This window comes from Astyanax mexicanus, chromosome 24, assembly GCF_023375975.1.
Source record: "Astyanax mexicanus isolate ESR-SI-001 chromosome 24, AstMex3_surface, whole genome shotgun sequence".
Taxonomy (NCBI): Eukaryota; Metazoa; Chordata; class Actinopteri; order Characiformes; family Acestrorhamphidae; genus Astyanax; species Astyanax mexicanus.
In genome coordinates this window covers 25,901,590-25,922,467 of record NC_064431.1, presented here as the reverse complement: position 1 = coordinate 25,922,467, position 20,878 = coordinate 25,901,590, and the positions used below count along the sequence as shown (strand labels likewise).

The window sequence follows — 20,878 nt, the reverse complement described above, 5'->3', positions numbered from 1 at the left end:
GACAGAGAATAGCTTCAATATAATCTACACAAATATCCAAACAGTCAATTGCAATGATAATTAATGTCTAGCTAACTTTAGTGAATTGTTTATATGTATGTATATTGAACTGTTTATGTATGCATCGATGTTAACTGATCAATTGTTGTTGTTGTTGTTTTTTTCAATTAATCAATTAATTAATTAATGATTTGCCAATACTGTAATTTACTATGGTCATGCCAATAAAGCTTTTTTGAATTGAATTGAATTGAGAGAGAGAGAGAGAGAGAGAGAGAGAGAGAGAGGACAGACAGAGAGAGACAAAGAGACAGACAGTGAGAAAGACAAAGAAATGGGGGATAGATAGATAGATAGATAGATAGATAGATAGATAGATAGATAGATAGATAGATAGATAGATAGATAGATAGATAGATAGATAGACAAGAAAAGAGGGACTGACAGACAGAGAGACAGTTACAGAGACAGAAAGACAGAGTCAGGCAGACGGATAGATAGACAGAAAAATGCACAGAGACAGACAGGTAGAAAGAAGGAGAGAGAGACTGAGAGACAGGCAGACAGAACACCCTGTCTTACACCCTGCACAAGGTGCAGCATAATACTCATTGTTACCTTACACCCTGCCTTTTTCACTTCTTTTTTTTTCAGAAGGAGTTCTTTTTGGTCTTTTCATCATGTTACTGGGAAATTATTTACATTATTTATTATCAAAAAGTGAAAAAATTGATATGTTATTATTGCTGCTAGCTCTAATTATTTATTACTTGTCAAACTTATAGCTTTATATAACTTTATATAAATTAGTTAATATTGAAGATCAGATAAATGGTTTGTTATTAAAACTGCTATCATACACACACACACACACACACATACACAAACACACACAGGCTATAGGCCATGTGCCCCTAGGCTCACCCCAGGCATTCTGCAGGGAACTGGGCTCAGAGCGGTTGCTATGGTGACCCGTCTCTCCACGCTCAGATCTCCAGAGCACCGCTGATTGCCCTCTTCATCTCTAGAGATCACACACATGCTGGACACACACACACACACACATAAATGAATATGTACACACACACTATAAGAACACACATGGTCATATACTGTACATATGCTTCAATGAATAAACACACACTGACATCCCCTCATCACTTTACTGAATTCATGCTCATCCTGGTCCTCTGTATGCTCCCCCACTGACCTGCACGACCATAGGGGATGTCAGTCTGTTTCTACGGTATACCTCTTTGTAAACACACACACACACACTTCACATCATTCTTTTCCAGATCCCCACACACTACATCAAAGTGAGTAACCAAACTTTTTTATAAAAGGGGTGCAGATCACATTGGACCATATCAAAATACTTTAGGGCCAGTCTCACTTTCTAAGAATATTATTCATAAATTATTTAAAGCATTATATAGAAAATATGAAAAAACAGTGAAGTACAGAACAATTCTTATGTATTATTATTAAAACTGTTTTTAATCTTAAAACAACTGCAACAGTGTATCAAAATAATAAAAAAATATATAATTTAAGTATTAAAAAGTCAAATTAGGGTGTCACATTCTTGTCCAGTTTTGCATCTCTCTTGTCTGTCCCTGTGTTTATTTACCTTCCTTTGTTTGTGCTGTGTTTATCCCATTTCTCCACCCCTGTTGCTCACCTGTTTGTTTGTAGCTCCACCCCCTTGTTACCCGGTCCCAGGTGTTTCCTGTCCCCTTCTGTGTGTAAAAAAGGTTGTCCTTGTTCCTGTGTTCCTTGTCCGTAGTTGTACGTTCTACTGTCAATCGGATCCTGTGTTATCTATGTTCTCTGCATTATAGTTTTGTTTCTTTGTCTGTTTATTAATAATTTCATTAAATCCTCACAAGTGCATCCGCTCTCCATGTCTTGTTTTTGCTCCCTACCTGACATATTGAGTTTAGAGTGCCTGTGTTTCAATAAAAATATAGATATATAGATGTCTCAGGAATTGTCTCTGAGATACTACAATGAATTTGTCCAAATGTTTGTGGACACCCCTTCTAATAATTGCATATTGCTTTACTTTAAGCTGCACCAATTGCTTACCCATCTTGCATACTAACACTCTTGTCCCTGAATGCAATCAAAAGCAATAAAATCTAACTCTTTCCCTCCATCTCTCTCTCTCTTTCTCTTTCTAGTTGGGGAACGCAAGGAGACTTCACCACCACACACCCACTTCCTGGTGTGAAGGTGAAGCTTTTCACAGAGAGCACCGGAGTGCTGGCACTGGAAGATAAAGAGCTGGGACGGGTAAAACACACATATATACACACATTAATTTTTAATATACCCTATAGCATGAAGCACTGAAAGATTTTCCAGGAAAACAATGACTCTGGTCCCTTGATTTCCAAATGAAATGCAACATTTACTGATGGTCAGTGATGGTTTAGCGAGTCATGTCCTCTGCTGGTGTTGGTCCACTGTGTTAAATCAAGTCTAGTGCTTCATGTTTCCCTCTGCTGATAACTTTTGTGGAGATGCGGATTTCATTTTCCAGCAGGACTAGGCACACTGCCCACACTGCCAAAAGTACCAATTGGTCTTATATAATATTACAATTTTCTGAGACACTGATTTTTGGGTTTCATTGGCTGTGAGCCATAATCACTTAAAATAGATCACTCTGTGTTTAATACATTAGTATAATGAATGAGCAGCCATACACTCCATACTCTCTGCCACCGCTCTCTCTCTCTCTCTCTCTCTCTCTCTCTCTCTCTCTCTCCCATTTTCTCTCTCTCTGTCACCCTCTCACTTTCTCAGATAAGATTAGGAGATGATGGAGGCTCTTATTCACATTACAAATGGCTTTATTGCGTCTTTGTTTTGAGACTGATGGCAGAGATAATGGAATCTCATGCCTGTGAGAACTGGGCATGAGTGAGGATGATTAGCATAACACTTCCCACCATCCTCTGCTTCTTTCTGCAGTGTCAGCCTACTGAGATAAAACTGTCATAAATTTAAACATGTTGATAGTAAGCTGTAAAATATATAAAAAACATTAAGCCAGGTATTTAGTTAGACATGTGGTAATTATATTTTTATTTTTTTAAACATTAGATTAGCTAACTAGCTAGTATAACTGAACAAACTTAAAGCTAAAGAGTTAACAATATTAGCTAGCATAATATTTATTTTGATATATACTTTCATTAACAACCGACAGTGCGCTTTATAATCCGGCGCGCCTTATGTATGAATTCTACCAGTCAGGTTGTAAGGAGCAGTAAAGCCACTTCGCTAAAGTACAGCGTTATAAAGGAGTTTCAGTTTAGTTCTTAGCATTAGCTGCTAACCGTGCTAAGCGCTAGCTCTTTCGAAGTTCAGAGGTGAGTACATTGGGCTGTAGCCTGCTGCTTATCCTGGCTAGCACTGCTGGAGCAGCATTAGCATTAACCGCTAAGCGCTAACTCTTTCACCATTTAAAGATGATTATTATCGCCTGTAGTACACTCAGGGTTCCTCAGCTTAGTGCTGTCAGGCAGCATTAGTGGCTAACCGCTAGTGCTAGCCACAGCCTTAGTGGAAATCTGGAAATCTAAGCCTACTGTAAATAAATGAAAGCACTTTACTCACTGTTGGGAAAATCTGCACTACCCTTTACAGCGCCATTTCCAGTGCGTTCCCCCTGAATTCTTTTAAATGGTTGAGATGAGTAGAGAAGTCAAGAGGAGTCAGGATACCAAGTTTTCAGCAAATTTAACAGTTTATTTCAGAAGATCTTCCGGGAACAATGCTCCGCTCAGAGAGTCAAGGAGAATGTTCTAAACCCAAATGACATACACAAGCTTATATAGATCATCCCACTATGGTGTGAGTGAAGAAGGTTGAACAGCCCCCCCTGGTCCCATACACTGTATCCTATCTTGACATGACGCCATGCCTGCCTGGCACCTGCGTCTTCAGTATAATAAATCTATTGTCCTCCCGCCTGGTTCTGGCAACATAATTTCAGTAGAAGTTCCCTCCTTATCTTTGGTCTGAGGGGACGGGTCAACCTCCCTCACTCTCAAGGTCTAACTAACCAGATGGCTACACATGTGTTGTGAAACATTCTTGTGCAAACTCAAATAAACTACATTTGTTATATGATTCTAAAGAGTACTGTGTCTGTTAACATATGATCACCAACATGAATAAAGATTACAAAGTGCTAAATAATTCCCTTTTGAATACAGGTAACATATTGATTGATTAACATATTGAGTAAACCTTATTAAAATCACTAATGGATTATACTGATTGGTTTTTCATTAAGTATTTTGTATGATTATAGGACAACAATGTTTTAACCCTTAATTGATAGTTTCCATGATTATAAGACAATGTTTTAACCTTTAAATTCTCAACACTCACCCAAATAAATCTTTTTTTTTTTTTTTTTTTTTTTTACTCAGCGTTGAATTAGAAGGGAAACAGCCGACACCCCTGTTCCTTATTAGTGTCCCATAATGCACCTTATAATATGAAAAAAACAGAAAATAGACATATATTGATAGTGTGCCTTTTAATCCGGTGTGCTTTATAGTGAGAAAAATATGGTAATTTGTACTGCTACAATGCCCAAACTCATCTCATATCGTATATTTCTGTTCTGCTTCCAGGTTGTGTTGCATCCAACTCCCAACAGCCCCAAACAGTCTGAGATTCACAAGATGACCGTGTCTAAGGGCTGCCCTGACAATGACCTGAGGATTAAATTAGCCGTTCGCATGGACAAACCTCAGAATATGAAACACTGTGGGTGAGTAAGAAGCGATGGTGTGTGTGTGAGACTGCAGCACCTTAACTGTGAACCAAAGGAATAAATACTGTAATGAATTGGAAACCAACAATAAAACAAAGGCCAGTCACAACAAAGCTACAGACGTTGTCACCTTGACTTCCACTTTAATTTGAGATCCACCATTTTAAACCAGTTCAGTTTTGCAGCTTTATTTCTGAACCTCTGAGACTGTTTCTCTTTAAAACTCTAAAACAAATCCTGTTTCTGAACAAACTCATCCACTCTTCCGCAGAAAAAAGCCTCGATTGATATTAGTTGTCTTTTGGCTCCATCTAGTGGTCAGTAAAATCCTGCAACAGGTTTCACACATTTTTAACCCAGAAATGCCTCATTCACAAAACAGAATGTGTTTCAGTATCTCACTGCCCCAGCTCCTGAATTAGGTGTGTTACAATATAATTTAAATCATTAAAACACTATATCCTCTATTATTATTTTTATAATATTTTGTCTTTTATTTTTTATTTATGTACCAAACCAATCATCATTCATTTTGGCATGACCTGTCTTTATGAGGATTATGAGGATGAAACTGAAGAACCTAAAAACATGTTTTGTTGTTTTCATTTGTCATATTTCACGTTTTATATAAAACAAGACCCCAACACAGCAGAATAAAATAAAAATACAATTATTATTTTTATTAGTAAAAACAAACATTTTTATTATTACTTTCTTTGTCCATGGTTAATATAAAAGGGAGAATCATGTCAGCGGTAAGTTTATAAATATTCAGAATATCATACTGACGCATTTACGCTGTAATAAAGGTTTATTTGTGTGAATAAGCATTCATTAAAAAACATGCTAATTAAAATGAATCAGTACTTGTTGGAAAATAAACTGAGACACTAGATGGCAGCGTGGAGGCATTTGTTAAAAACTTCAACACTGAATCACCCAGGAAATGTTTTAATTTTATTATTATTATTTATTTATTTTTTACTTGTAAATAGGGGACTGTAAAACATATATCATCATTATTATAAACAAATAAATAAGAGATATAAATAAAATTAAATAAAATTTAAGAAATATAAGTAATAAGGCTTGCTCTTTTATTTGATTGGCTCAATTTTTTATAAGTAGTCAACATCCTATTAAAAGGGATCAGTTGTCCCATTTCCCCAATTACTGCTCCTTACACGTGTGCTTACGCACTGCACACGGTAGGTGCGGCGCGGTACGATTAGCCTTTTTCACGCAAGGCGGAGGAGGGGTCAAGTTCCGGGCGAGGTGATGGGTAAACCTATTTCCGGTTTGGAGCACCGGCTATGAAAATGGATAGGTTTTATTTTTCCTCATCTTTTTCCGCACTTTAGGCAGGATGATCTATCGAGAAACAAACAAGCGAAACTCGATAAGGGGGTTATTTTTGATTATGAAGGTAAATGGCTCCAGTTCTGTAGTTTAGGTTAGCCAAGTTAGCGTCTTGACTCCGTGCTCACTTAACCTTCTATCATTTAAGGCTTCATCAAACTGTTTGTTTATCTTATTGTTAAATAAAGCACATAACTTATTGTACTATTATAGGTGCCTGCAATTATTGTGCCTTATGATTTTGTGTGTTCCACTGTTGTAGATTAGGAGATCCATGTGAGGGCTAGGTGCTACCGGTGTTCTGTCGAGTTGTGCTACCCATCCGATATATGCTTCTTACCACAAGTGCGCCCGCATGGACCCATTTTTTTTTTTACATTTTTATGATTTTTTTAATAGGTGATCTTCATCTATAACTCACTTTCATTCTTTGTCTGAGTGATACAAAGTGAAAATAGCGATTAATAACAAATATCAATAATAAGCATTAAAATATATATATATATATATATATATATATATATATATATATATATATATATATATATATATATATATATATATATATATAAAATCACATCTCATTACCTTTACTTTTTTGATACAGTGACTTAGTTAGCTAGCTTATCCAAATATCCTGTTGAAAGCAAATTTCTAAAAGTGTGCTTATTTTTTACGCTGTAATACACTGTGGCGTGGAAGAGGAAGGAGGACTCGGGAGACTCATTGCAAGTACTCAACAGCTCTTTATTAACTGGCTTGCCACTCACTTATAGCCTTGAACAAGGCTAGGAGAGCGAAACCCAACTGCTATCACAGCAAAAACAGCCCTGAGGCCACCAACCCAGCTATCCAACACAGAGATGGTAGGTCCCCTTAACCCACCCAAAACATACCCCCATAATGCCCCGCTGGCCCCGGATTACCATACCCCGCCCCCACAGGCACACTAAAAGCTGGCACACACACACACACACAGACGCCACAATACACTAGGGTAGCACGATTGGACAGTGTAGCACAACCGGTCATAACACCGGTCATTAAAGAAAAGCGAGCAACCACACCAGTTCGCTAAACCATTTAAATTTCCCCAAATATATTTACTAGTTATTATTACAACCTGGTGCTCTGTTGGGTTTTATATACTCCACCAACACACACCTTTTTAACAGCCGCTTGCCGTCATAGATGTTTCCTAGTGCCACACGTGGATGAATGGAAAGTCATGTTTAAAAAAAAAATACGCGTATGAAGTGTTGGATTAAGCTAAATAAAGGGAAATTAAAGTGGATGAGGAGTACAGCAGTGTTCTGTGGTATATTTAAGTAGCAGTATTTTGCTAGACTACATCCTCCTTATTAGAGTAAGCTAAGGCCCCGTCCACACGAAGCTTTAAACGCGGTGGCACGTTTTACCAGTGTATCCGAAACAGGTGATAGTGGCGTGTTCATTATTATGATTATACTGACAGACCAGCTACACCAGCAAACTCAAAATACATCATTTACTGCTGCTGGAGCTGCTCACTCAGCCTGTTTACTCCCCAGCCTCTCTGGGTTTTACAGCGGGTCAGTAATGTGGGTTATAGTGATTTGTTTATCTTTTGAAGATTCTGACTAAGTTTATTATGCAAATTATATAAGTTATGTTTATTGTTTCTGGCTCGTTGTTTTAATACATTAAGCCACGTAAGATTTTTTACTAACAGTCAGTGGAAAGAAACCCCACATTAAGCCTTTTTTTACGTTGTGTTTTAGACTGTTCTTTAGACTGTTAGCTGGGTTAGCTCTGTGGTTCTGGAGTAACTCTGTCCTGCTAGTGTTCCTACTGTATCACACAGCTCGCCACAGCGAGGGCAGATAGTTAGTTGATTAGTTTGTGATTAGTTTGTTGTTAGTTGATTAATTGAACCAGGTGTGTTGTAATCAGTATAAACCAGTGACCGTAATTTACGTGACTGTGAATCCTGAAACAGAGACAGTGTCTGAATTGGTTCTGTTCTCTCTGCAATTTGTGGATTACTAACATGTTCACAGCTTACTTGAGGTACTAAACTGCGCTGCGTGCAGTTTTTTTTCCGATCCTCCTGTCCAGAGGTACAAACCTTACCATGAACATAGATTCTGTACCAGGCCTATACGAACAAGCACCCAATTTTGAAAATGAAGTAGTTGTTGCTGAGGAGTGGCGAGAAAACGTCCATGTGGACGGGGATAGTTTTGAAAACGCTGCTCGTGTGGACGAAGATATAAACAAAAAAACGGAGGCAAAAACTTTATAAAGATGTTTATAAACCGGAGGCTATACCCGGATTCGTGTGGACGGGGCCTAAATATCCTTCAATAAGACCCTATGGTACTAAAGTACAACTTATGCTTTTCTTCTGCTGTTGAGTTCTTTCTGTTTGTTCACTTCAGCAGTAAACATACTATTCATCTTATTCTACTTTAACAAAGAGGTAAGGTTTATTTAATGTGAAGGAGGATAGAGTTTCTAGTGACCCACGAACCCAAAAGCAAACGTTAGTAATGACTGTAAAGCTATGGCGTCATTTTACTGCCAATAGTCGAGAGCGAAGTTTTTGAATGCAAGAGCCAATTCCATGCAGCGCTCACGGATTTTATTTGCTCAAGTGTAAAATATAGGTGTCCTCACACAAATGTACCATGCTCTCTCTCAGATTAACTCTCCTCTTGTACGAATCTGAGCGCGCGCTCTCGGATATACAGTGTCTTTCCTCGTGTGCTATCTGACTGTTCTTAATGTTTTTAGAGTCTGCGCGCGGAGCGTTTCCTGGTCGAGCGCGGAGCCTTTTACTGCAAGAAGCGGCCAAAAGTCTTCAGCCAATCAGACGTGGTAACAGGATTTGACCAATTAAATTCCTAATGCCGCTTGCTCTGCATTCTCATTGGTTGACAAAAAAACCTGAGAATGCCGGTGTTCCGAAATTCATTCCAGCTCTATTGAGACTGGCTATCTTGCTCTGAGCTGATAATGCAATAGTAAAAACAATACAAAATACATTTTTTTAAATTAATTTTAATCAAGGATATTATATTTTATTATTTCAGAGCAACATATTTCAGCTTTTAATGTAAAAATGTCTTGTAGTTAATATTTAAGTTTCAACCAAAGGGCGGGGAAACGCACAGCTCCGTGCAACGCCAAAGCGCTCGCTCTACCGCTCCAGGAACAATTGATTCCTATGGGGGTCGATACTTGAGTTGATACTTCTATATATATATATATATATATATATATATATATATATATATATATATATATATATATACATACAACTTCTATATAAGTATTTTAAAAACTAAGTTTCTATACTTCTACCCAATGAGTTATAAATGTGAATACTTTTAAAACCTTTGAACACAAGCCAAACCCCCCAAAATGGCTCATTCAGTCATGTGCATTTTAGATGGTCACAGAATGGGGGCGCTCTGGGTTTTAGTTGCTCTCTGAAAACGGGTGGGAAAGACACAGTAGTTGTAAGTTAAGTGCTGTTCTCCGTTCAAATCTAAGAAAAGCCGCTAAACAAGACCCTCAAGCACTCCAGAGATCATTCACTTGCCACTGTGTGCGCAGGTTTGAAGCTTTATCTTTTACAAGTTTGAGATTTCAGCCTCTTTTAGCTCTAACACGGTCTGTGCTGTGGCGTTAAACTAGTGGTTAGCTTGTTAGCGGTTAACATTTTAATTAGTCTGTTATCGGTTAGCCTGTTGTGGTTAGCTTGTTAGCGGTTACCCTTTTAATTTGTTAGTCTGTTAGTGGTTAGCCTGTTAGCGGTTAACCTTTTAATTAGTTAGTCTGTTAACGCTTAGCCTGTTAGCGGTTAGCCTGTTAACAGTTTGTCTGTTAGCAGTTTGCCTGTTAGCGGGTTGCTACATTGGGAAATATGTTAAATTAGCGGCATAGAGCGGCTCCTAGTGTTGCAAGATTAAGCAGTTTCTTGCCAAATTGGTCAGATTTTGTCTGGAAACTGACTAAAGGAAACTCCGTGCTTTGACATATGGACAAAGTGTATGCGTATTAAGAATATGTTGCCTAAATGTATTAAGCCGAATTGACTCGTCAATATGGTAGCTAGTTAGCTAACCTTTCAGACACGTTTCCAGTAGAGAAATCTGAAATATCTATCTAGGTAAGTTTCCTTGCCTTTTAGACTATAAAAATATTGCTATTACACCCCTCCCCTTTCTTGCACGATTAAAATCTAAGTAAAATTAATCGTAATAAAAAAAATAAAGTCAATCAAGCACTGGACAATAATTTATATCTATATGTCTAGAAAACCATTTGTTTAGGTAAGTTCTTGTGTTTATTTACAGCTAACGTTAGCTTAGATTTCTAGTGTCAAAAATTAGGCAAAATGACCAAATTTTGAAGTTGGCAATGTCAGGCATAAAAATATGGATACTAGTGCATCACAAAAAATGGAATATCATTGAAAAGTTACTTTATTTAATAGAAATTAATAGAAACTATATTCAATAGAACTTCAAAATTTGGTCATTTTGCCTACTTTTGGACACTAGAAATATATTTATAATCATAACAATTATTCTGATAGCTGTTGATGTAGCCACTGTGGCATCTCTAAAAGGCTAAGACAGTACAGTCCTCTCCCTCTTTTTCTTATTTAATCTCTCACACATTCAGCCCACAGGGCTGATCACAGGTCAGCCCTGCAGCCCTCTCTGCAGTGTGATTGCCTATCGCTGCTCCATATGTTTCCTCTGCTGCCTCCAAGCCTCACACTGCTTGCAGAAACTCGCCTTGACTTTATCCCCCTCGCCATGCCGACCGCAGCCTCACTCCATCTCCTGGCAACCCCGCACCACAGCAACCGCTCCTGCCCCAGGAGCCTGTTTATTTAGAGCAACATGCCAGTGCCCCCTTAACGACACCAGCGGGGACCACGGTGGTGGCACAGTTATGGTGGGATGCGGGCAAAGAACGACGTGCTTGACTTTGCAGCCTAGATGTTCTTTTGCTTTTTCATTCAGTGAAAGGTTGTCTGTACGTGAATACGGGCCATTCCAACGAATGGGTGCCATTTGCTTGTTGTAACTCTTCCAAATGAAACTTATTTTACATTTTTTTTTCCAACTTTGAATCTAACTATTAAAAACATGTACTGGTCAAGCTTAGGCAGATTTACTTAATTTTTTCCAAAGTTTCTAAGCTAAAGATGGTTACAAAACTCAAGTGACATTTAAAAAGCATGTTTAAAAGTCCACAAATTCCTTTGATTTTCTCTCAAGAAAGACTTTATTTTAAAGAAATCTTTAAGTGCATGTTTAAATAATTGATATTTGTGACAAAAAAACAACTCCTGTTGATGGCACTCTTTTCTGTCAGTGGAACACCCTTCTGTTACTTTTTGTTTTTTGAGTAACAGGAATGAGTTTAAGCATAGAATTAGCAAAAGACTTACCAAATGGCTAAATGGCAGCTATGTTAATAGCAAGAAGATACTGAGCCCTTTCTAGTGAATTTCCCAAAAGTTGTATTTTAAAAATAAACAAATAAGATCTAAGAATTAGTTTAGGTAACAGGAGTGAGTGTTGAGATTGACCTTCTCATTCATATTTACAATAAGATCAAATATGAAGAAAAACTAATGAGGAAACGTAATTTTGGTCTTCCTGTGGTATTTAGAAGTACCAGATGATGTAAATTCCTGTTGTAGATGTGACTTGTAGAATGTTCCAGATGTTTTAGATGATCAGGGTAATGTTTTACAGGAACAGGAATGAGTGAAACACAGGGACACAACTAAAGTGTGTATTTTAACTTCAATATTATGGATTTATTTATTGCTGCAGGATTTTATTATTTATATTTCATGGTAAAGTTTATAGTTAGAGAGTGGAGACAGGTAACAATTTTATATTGCTATTTTTTCAGTGTTAGTAGTAGTTTTTTGTTACTAGTATATTTGATTACATATCTTACTTTTGCAATTAGGTCAATGTACAAGACACTATGCTTAATCAGTATGTGTGTACGTCAGTATGGGCATATGTCCTTATGGCTGATTTATAGGCTTCTCGCTTTTCAGAAATACAGTAGATTTCAGTAGTTCTCAAGTTAATTGTGTGACACTGTTAACAACAGTGTGTGATGATAAATTTAACACACTGGTATTAAGCAATAACAATAGAACACTGTAGAGGATTAAGAACAATGGAGTGTTCTAGCAGGATGACACTTTATTAAAGGTGTTATTATAATCACAGCTCTTAATTGGATTAAAACAATAAAGTAAGTGTGCTCTGAATAGAAGCAACATCTGTATTCGCTCTGATCCAAATCCAACAGCTTTTTAAACCTTTTACAATAAAATTCATACAGTATCACAGTTTATAAGTTAAATTAAACAGGACACTGAAAAAAACACAAATCAGTAACAACAATAGGGCCTGAATATTGACCCTTGAGGGATATCACTTTGTATGTTCTTTATACTGGAACAAGAGCTCTGCCATGATACACACGTCTTCACTATGGTAACTTTTGTAAATTTTGTCAAATTATTTTGTTGTAAGTATGTTTTTGAATCTTTCCCAATTGATTATGGACACTACCCAGGTTCCAGACCTGAAGACATACATTTGTCTCAAAAATACAGCTCTGAAAAAAATAAGACACCACTTGAAAATTATGGGTTTCTATGATTTTATCAAATTCAAAACCTCTGAAATATAATCAAGAGTGAGATGAATGATCACAAGCCATCAAACCAAAGTGAACTACTTGAAGTTTTGCACCAGGAGTTGCATAAAGTTATTCAAAAGCAGTGTGTAAGACTGGTTGAGGAGAACATGCCAAGATGCATGAAAAATGGTGATTAAAAACTAGAGTTATTCCACCAAATATTGATTTCTGAACTCTTAAAAATGGTTTTCTTTGCATTTTTATATATAAACCTGCTAATCTGTGTAATTATCTTATTTTCTTTTAATGGAACTTGATAAAAAAAAGATGGTATTCCAAGTGATTTTGGAGCAATTCTATTAGTTAATCCACCATGATGTTTTCAGAAACAATGTGCTCCTGAACTTGAATGTGCTTTTAGCTTCGTTTCAGCAGCAGAGGGCAGCAAACACTCATGTTTATAACTCGCAGGCTCACTGTCAATCTGTCAGTGTCTCTTGTTGTGCAGTTCACCATCAGTCTTGTACTGCAGTTAGTAGAGCAATTATGTTCCAATTGTTAAAAGCTGCTATAAACAGTGAGTGAATGTGTTGACATGTATGTACCATATCTACCAGCTATTCTCCGTCTTACCCCAGAGGAATACACTGTAAAAAGCATATAATAAAAACTCTTTCACTTATGGTGTATTTTGCTTTATGTCTTTGTGCAGATACCTTTGGACCATTGGGAAAAATGTGTGGAAGAGGTGGAAGAAGAGATTCTTTGTCTTGGTGCAGGTATGTGCCTATTTTTCCTCTCATTTTTTATATTTGTATGCTTTTGGAAGCTTTTGGACTACAATAATGGCTTGATTTGACAAGGTGCAATGTGTTCACCATTTTTCTCACTGGTCTAGATACTTACTAGATACACTGAATGGCCCAAAAAAAAAGTTGTCACCAGAATTTATCTGAGTAAGATCTGCAGTTGGTCTGCAGATCTAGGTTCAGCAACAGTATGTGCTTAGCAGTATGAGGTCAGCTGACTACCTGAATATACTGAATATAGACCAGGTTATTCCATCAATGGATTTTTTCTTCTCTGATGATTTCCACGGCCATATTCCAAGATAACAATGTCAGGATTCATGGGGCTGGAATTGTGAAAGAGTTCAGGGTTCAGGGAGCATGAGATCATCATTTTCACACATGGATTGAGAGAGAGTTCACCACAGAGTCCAGATCTTAACCTCATTGAGAATCTTTGGGATGTGCTGGATGGAGAAGAGAGGCTTTGTGCAGTGGTCAGACTCTACCATCATCAATGCTGCTGCAAGATCTTGGTGAAAAATGAATGCAACACTGGATTGAAATAAATCTTGTGACATTGCAGAAGCTTATTGAAAAAATGCCACAGTGAATGCGTGCTGCAATCAAAGCTAAAGGCAGAGCATAAATTAATTTATTAATTTATTTTCTACATTGTAGTTTAATGTTAAAGACTTAAAAACAATTAAGAGATACAAAAAAAGTGTCCTCCACAATCCTCTGACCTAAACCTGATCAACTGAGATTTGGAATGAGTGTTTTGAGATGAGCTGGAGCTTCACAGCATGAAGGAAAAGCAGCAACTATTGTTCACCACCTCCAAATTCTAAATACTAGAAATATTGATAATTATTGATCACTTTGTACTGATTTAACGTTTTATTTCCAAGCATATTCAGCAGAGAAGGCCAGATCTGCAGGCCAAAGCAGGCCCCACACCTCAGACACTTGGCTATAGCCAGTTTATTTCTGTCGCTCTGTTGTTTTGTTGTTTTTTTCTTCCTCTGTGCCGTACGCCGGGCTGCTGTGTGGAAGGCTGCAGCATGTCCGAGAGCTAGAAGTTGACAGGCTGGTTTTGATGGAGCACAGCGTACGCACTCTCTGGCCTAACACTCGCAGCCAGCACAGCCTGCCACATGCTCCGGGCCACATGTTCAGCAAATGACAAACTACAGTCAATAGACTGCCCCTGTTTATCTGTGTGTGTATGTGTGTGTGTGTGTGTGTGTGTGTAGTCGTGTGTCAATGTGCACACGAGCAAAAACATTCCAAGATGCCCTGTTTGTGTTTGCGAGCGTCACTGTGTGTGTGTGTCTGCATAAGAGGACGTGCCAGAATGCGCTTTTTGCGGACGCTCTATTTTTTTCCCTTTATTTTCCATGATTTTTTTCTTCCTTTTTCTCCTCTGTTTTGTTTAGTTTCACACGTTTCTATTTGTTTGCTTTCTTCCTTCTTTTTTTGTCATGTCTTCTGGTTTAGTCGTGACGAGTCTCATGAAGCGTTCTGGTGAATGTGTGATACTCCATCTGTCACTGCTCTCCTCCACTCTTTTGAGGCGTCTAAATATACGTACACTGACAGGATTCCTCTTAATACTGTATGACTGTATGATCATTCACTGTAGTACATCAAGCATACATACATAACATTATGACTACCTTCTTGTTCCTAAACATATTATCTATTTTTTTTATGTCCACTGATAATACACAGTAATATTTGTTTGGACCACCTTTAGCTTTGATTGCAGCACACATTCACTGTGGCATTGTTTCGATAAGCTTCTGCAGTTTCACAAGATTTATTTCAATACAGTGCTGCATTCATTTTTCACGAAGATCTTGCAGCAGCATTGATGATGGTAGAGTCTGACCACTGCACAAAGCAGCTGTTCTCCACCCAGCACATCCCAAAGATTCTCAATGAGGTTAAGATCTGGACTCTGTGGTGAACTCTCTCTCAATCCATGTGTGAAAATGATGATCTCATGCTCCCTGAATCACGCTTTCACGATTCCAGCACCATGAATCCTGACATTGTCATCTTGGAATATGGCCGTGCTATCAGGGAAGTAAAAATCCATTGGTGGAATAACCTGGTCTATATTCAATATATTCAGGTAGTCAGCTGACCTCATTCTTTCAGCACATACTGTTGCTGAACCTAAACCTGCAGACCAACTGCAGCATCAACCCCACATCATTTACTTACTTAAATCTAGGTGGCACTTTTTTTTTTGGCCAAGCAGCTCTCTCAAGGTAAGCTGTTAATAATATGTTGACCTGATTTCTGAATTCTGATTCTTAGCTCCATATAGCCACGTTAAGATATCCTTGGGTTTAAGGGGTTAGGCATTTATGTGATAGTGTAGGATACGTATCGTATTTCAGTATTGTGTGGTATCAGAAATCAGTAATCAGAAAGAACATTTCGTAATAGTATTGGTGGTATTAAAGCTGATGTCCGTAGGTTTTGAGGGATTTTAGGGCCCTCTTGGGTGAGAATGCTTCACTCTTTCGTTTCTTAGTTTTTACTGTGGGTGAATGAGCCCTTCTGAGGTCGCCATTGCTCCACCAGCCGCTTGTGTTTTAGTAAAACTGAGCCGAATCCTCTTTTATGGGCTGTACGTGTGACGTACGTAAGTAAAGACACGTGACGTGGACAGAAGAACTTCTACGAAAAGTGACCCGACACCCCAGTTTTTAGAAGAAATATATCATGGTCGTTCCAACACACTGGTACCATTTAACACAATATTTTATCTCTTCTCCACTTTAGAAACTAAATAATACGGACTGCCACTTTAAATATTTAAATATTTGTAACAGGTGCTGGTGATACTAAAGATTTTAGTAAGAGCATCTGTACTGATAGCAGAAAGATTTTTTTTTTCTGTACAGAGAAAATCATTTATAATACAGATTCTGTAAGTATATGTTGGTACTGGTATCTGAATAAAACAACTGTAAGAGTATCGTATCAGTGATGCTGAACCTCAGTCCAGCTGAAATAAATCATCTGACTGGTTTTGGCTGTGACTCCGTTCCACACATGTAGCTCTACGCTCACTCTAGGCTGTTGGTTAGAGGGCAGGGCTGGTCGTTGACTGTTAAATTATTCATAAGTGGTTAATTACAGGGTTGGGTAGATCGGTTACAGCTCCTGTTTGACGGATGCTGGCATGGCCACTGCGGTGCGTCATACGAAAGAGGGCATTCAAGAGGCGACAGCAGCCATTTTACGCCAAATGTTGAACTGTGAACTCTACAGGAAGGACGCTTGGATGATTCTTCTTTCTCTTCTTGATATTCATCCTCAGACTTTTTTAGATATATATACAGCTGTGGAAAAAATTAAAAGACCACTTCAGTTTCTGAATCAGTTTTTTGCTTCTTTGCTATTTATAGGTTTATGTTTGAATAAAATGTACATTGTTGTTTCATTCTTTAAACTAGAATAAAACATTTCTAAATTCCAAATAATAATATTGTCGTCATTAGAGCATTTATTTGGAGAAAATGAGAAATGGCTGAAATAACAAAAAAGCTGCAGAGATATACTCAAATAATGCAAAGAAAACAAGTTTATATTCATTTTCAAGTTTTAAGAGTTCAGAAATCAATATTTGGTGGAATAACCCTGGTTTTTAATCACCGTTTTCATGCAACTTGGGTTGTTTTCCTCCACCAGCCTTGCACATTGTTTTTGGATAACTTTATATTACTCACTCCTGATGCAAAAATTCAAGCAGTTCAGTTTGGTTTGATGGTTTGTGATCATTCATCTTCCTCTTGATTATATTCCAGTTTTTTTTAAGTTGGTAAATCATTTTAAAGTGGTCTCTTATTTTTTCCAGAGCTGTATATATATATTCCTATAATACCCTTCTTGTTATTCTTGTCTTCTTTTTAATTCTGCTGCTTCTCCACTGCACACTCATACTCATGTCTGTCTGCCTGTTGTTGTACTCCAGTGCGGTTCTAGCTCCCAGCGGTGCTCGGGCTGAACCGAAAGCATAAGCCAAATATTTGTGATGCAAAGTGAAGTCTAATTATTCCAGGGTCTACAGGCGACGCTGCAGAACAGCTGGCCGTCTCCTTCCTCCGACCCCCTTTTTACCCACTCGTTCGCTCCGTCACATCCCTCCCCATCCCCGTACCCATCTTCTACTCATCATCTTCCTCTGACTCTTCCTGAATCTTCCTCCTCATCTCCCCCTCTGGTGTTTTGGCTGGCACACTCCGTCTCGAGCCTCTAAAATATGGAAATGTCCACAAATTGCCAGGAGGCGTCTGGTGTTCTCGGCTGCATTCCCACAGCCGAGTAACGCTGGCCAATAATAATAATAATAGTACCTCATCGATTGGACTTAGAGCTACGTCTCGCTCACTCACCCACTCAGTGTTCACTCCCCACCCCACCATCACTCCCCCCCCCCCTTCTATTTTGTCTCCCACGCACAATGCAATTTATAGAACGTCAACAATGACAAGGTTATTTAAAAGAGCAAAGGCATGCCGGGCTAATCAGGGAGCAAAAAGTCATTTAAAATCCTTTAACAGTCGCTTTGACAGCAGGTCAGCTGACCCGCCGGCTAACGCGGGGGAGCCTCCGCCGCACCAGACAGGCACTCCCGCCTCAAACTTTGACAGGAAGGGAGGTGGAGGAGGGGGGGGTGGAAGCTTGACGGGAGTGTGTCTGAGTGAGTGAGTGTGAGAGTGTGTGTGTGTATGTGTGTGCAGGAGAACGAGGGGGGCGTACGCCCCAGCAGTGTCCCGAAGGCGCCTGGCTCGCTGGAGAGCCGGGTTGCAACCCGCAAGGCACCCCGACCCCCCCCCCTCAGCCACCCACCCCTCCAATCACATGCATGACATTGAATTGATGGTGTCACTCCGAGTGGTGGCCTGGGTTTGGAGTGAGAGAAAGCTGCCACTTGCAGCGGAGGTGACGGGGGGCACCAGATTGGCCGGCTTGATGCGACTGGCCCTGATATGACAGAGGAAGGGTTGACAGGAGTGTGTTTTTATGGATGTGATGGTAAGAGTGTGTGTGTGTGTGTGTGTGTAGATGCATGTGTGTGTGACTGGCACCTAGCAGCCTGGCTCGCATCCACTGTGACAGAGTGTCATCCCCGTACTCGTCCGTCACTCACGTTTGATTGGCAGAGCCTTAGCCCGCCACACCGGTGGCCACTGGAACCTGCCCCCTATACTGGGAGACACACACATCACTTGAACCCTTGCCTCTTTCCGGGCCTGGGGTGTGTAAATACACACACACACACACACATACATACACACACACCAGTTTGCACATGCATGAAAGTGTACACACCTTAGAGTTTGTCTGTGTTTGTGCTAACCATGTAATCTCGTTCCCGTCACCAGGTGAGCCAGTACACCTTTGCCATGTGCAGCTACAGAGAAAAGAAGGCAGAGCCTGTGGAGCTGCTCCAATTGGACGGATACACTGTGGATTACACAGACCCTCAGCCAGGTACCACCATCCAATCACAGCACTCCTCATTTTGACATCATATTGATGAATCACTTGTCAATTTGGGACTTTTTATCCGGGTATAAAGTGTGTATTAAAAAACACCGGATTATAAGGTGCACTATCAATAAACGTCTATTTTCGGGTCTATTTTCATACATAAGGCACACTGGATTATAAGGCGCATTATGCAACACTAGTAAGGAACAGGGGTGTCACCGTGTTTCCCCTTTAATTCAGCAGGTCTCGCCGAATTTCAGATCAGTAACAGGTATCAAATCCAAATTCTGCAGGTTTAAAGATAGACATAGAAATTAGACAACTGTGTTTTTAAAGTTGCAGATTTACTTTCATTTTTTTTTAATAATTTCTATTACAATTACAATTGTACAATAGAGTTTATAGTGATGTTTATTAACAATCCTGAACCTTTTTTATGTAATGCTTAAATATAAATCTTAAAGATTTAGGTGTATAGTATCAGGCAGAAATTTGACAAAATATGTTTAAAAAATAAATTTTCTTTTAAAGTTAAATAAGTACTGGATGTTAATGTGTGAGCAAAGTGCTTCTGTTTATTTACAGTAATCCTTAAGCTTATATTTCCAGATTTCCACTAAGGCTGGGTGCAGCAGCATTAACATTAGCAGCTAACCGCTAGCGCTAGCCACAGTTAGCAGCTAATGCCCCCCATGAGCACTACCCTGAGGTACCAACTGAGTAAATGTTACCTCAAGGGATCACTTGGGAATATACACACCTGTATAAGCTGTGAGGTGTTATTTTGTTAATGAGGTTGATCACTGGTCATCACTGGCGTACTCATGGTGACCGGCGGTATATGGCCTATCCTTCAGGTCAGTGCAGAAGTTTCAAGACTGTTGGCATTTCAATTCACTGTCCCCCATGCTCAAGGGTGCAACAGTGGCAGCTCAGTAAACCTGGGTATCCTACCCCCAAGCATGTGATCAATAAACCCAGCACCACACTCCTGCAGCCGAGTGTTGAATTTCCTGTTCGCTCTCTTCATTACAGCTCAAGAGGCTCAATGTGACTCCATTTATTAGTGTTTAACAAACACATGTAATGGATTAGTTAAGCCTAATTACCTCTTAATTAAACCCAGTGACTCTTCATACATGCCATTAATCACTGTGCACCTTGATCATAATACAACCAATCTGTCATAATAGATGATGAGTATGTGAAAACATCAAGGATCAGAGGGAAATGTGCATATCAATTTTAAAATGTTCTTCTGTGACGATGCAATTTACAATCATGCTTATTAAAAAAAAAAAAAAAAAAGAATGTACCTGATTCAAATCTGTACATAATTTCGACGTTAATTAACTGTGTTTAAGTGATATAACCCCTTTTATCTGATGAAATTATCCAACGCTTGGTCTTCCTTTCTTGGGGTGGTCCTGATGAGAGCCAGTTTCATCATAACGTTTGATGGTCTTTACGACTGCACTTGAGGACACATTCAAAGTTCTTGTTTTTTTTGCATTGACTGCCCTTGATTTCTTAAAGTAAGTTTTTTATTTAGACTACTTTGAGTAAAATTAACGTTGTTGTTTTATTCTATAAACTATGGACGTTTCTCCCAATTTTTAAATAAAAATATTGTTATTTAGAGCATATTTGACTAACATAACAAAAAAAAGGGCAGAACTTTCAGATATCAAATAATCCAAAGAAAACAAGTTCATATTCAGAAATCAATATTCTGTGT

At 38.7% G+C, this 20,878-nt stretch overlaps 1 protein-coding gene across 10 annotated transcripts in view; it reads left to right on the top strand.

Annotated features, from left to right (window-relative positions):
- The window catches only part of cadpsa (Ca2+-dependent activator protein for secretion a), a 214,045-nt gene that overhangs the window by 98,547 nt on the left and 94,620 nt on the right, over positions 1–20,878 (top strand). For all 10 annotated transcript variants that reach the window (XM_022682798.2, XM_049471434.1, XM_022682796.2 and 7 more), the window contains exons 7-10: positions 2,187–2,298; positions 4,659–4,798; positions 13,548–13,614; positions 19,032–19,140. In XM_022682798.2, the coding sequence (XP_022538519.2) occupies positions 2,187–2,298; positions 4,659–4,798; positions 13,548–13,614; positions 19,032–19,140 (428 nt within the window). The remainder of the gene's footprint in view (positions 1–2,186; positions 2,299–4,658; positions 4,799–13,547; positions 13,615–19,031; positions 19,141–20,878) is intronic.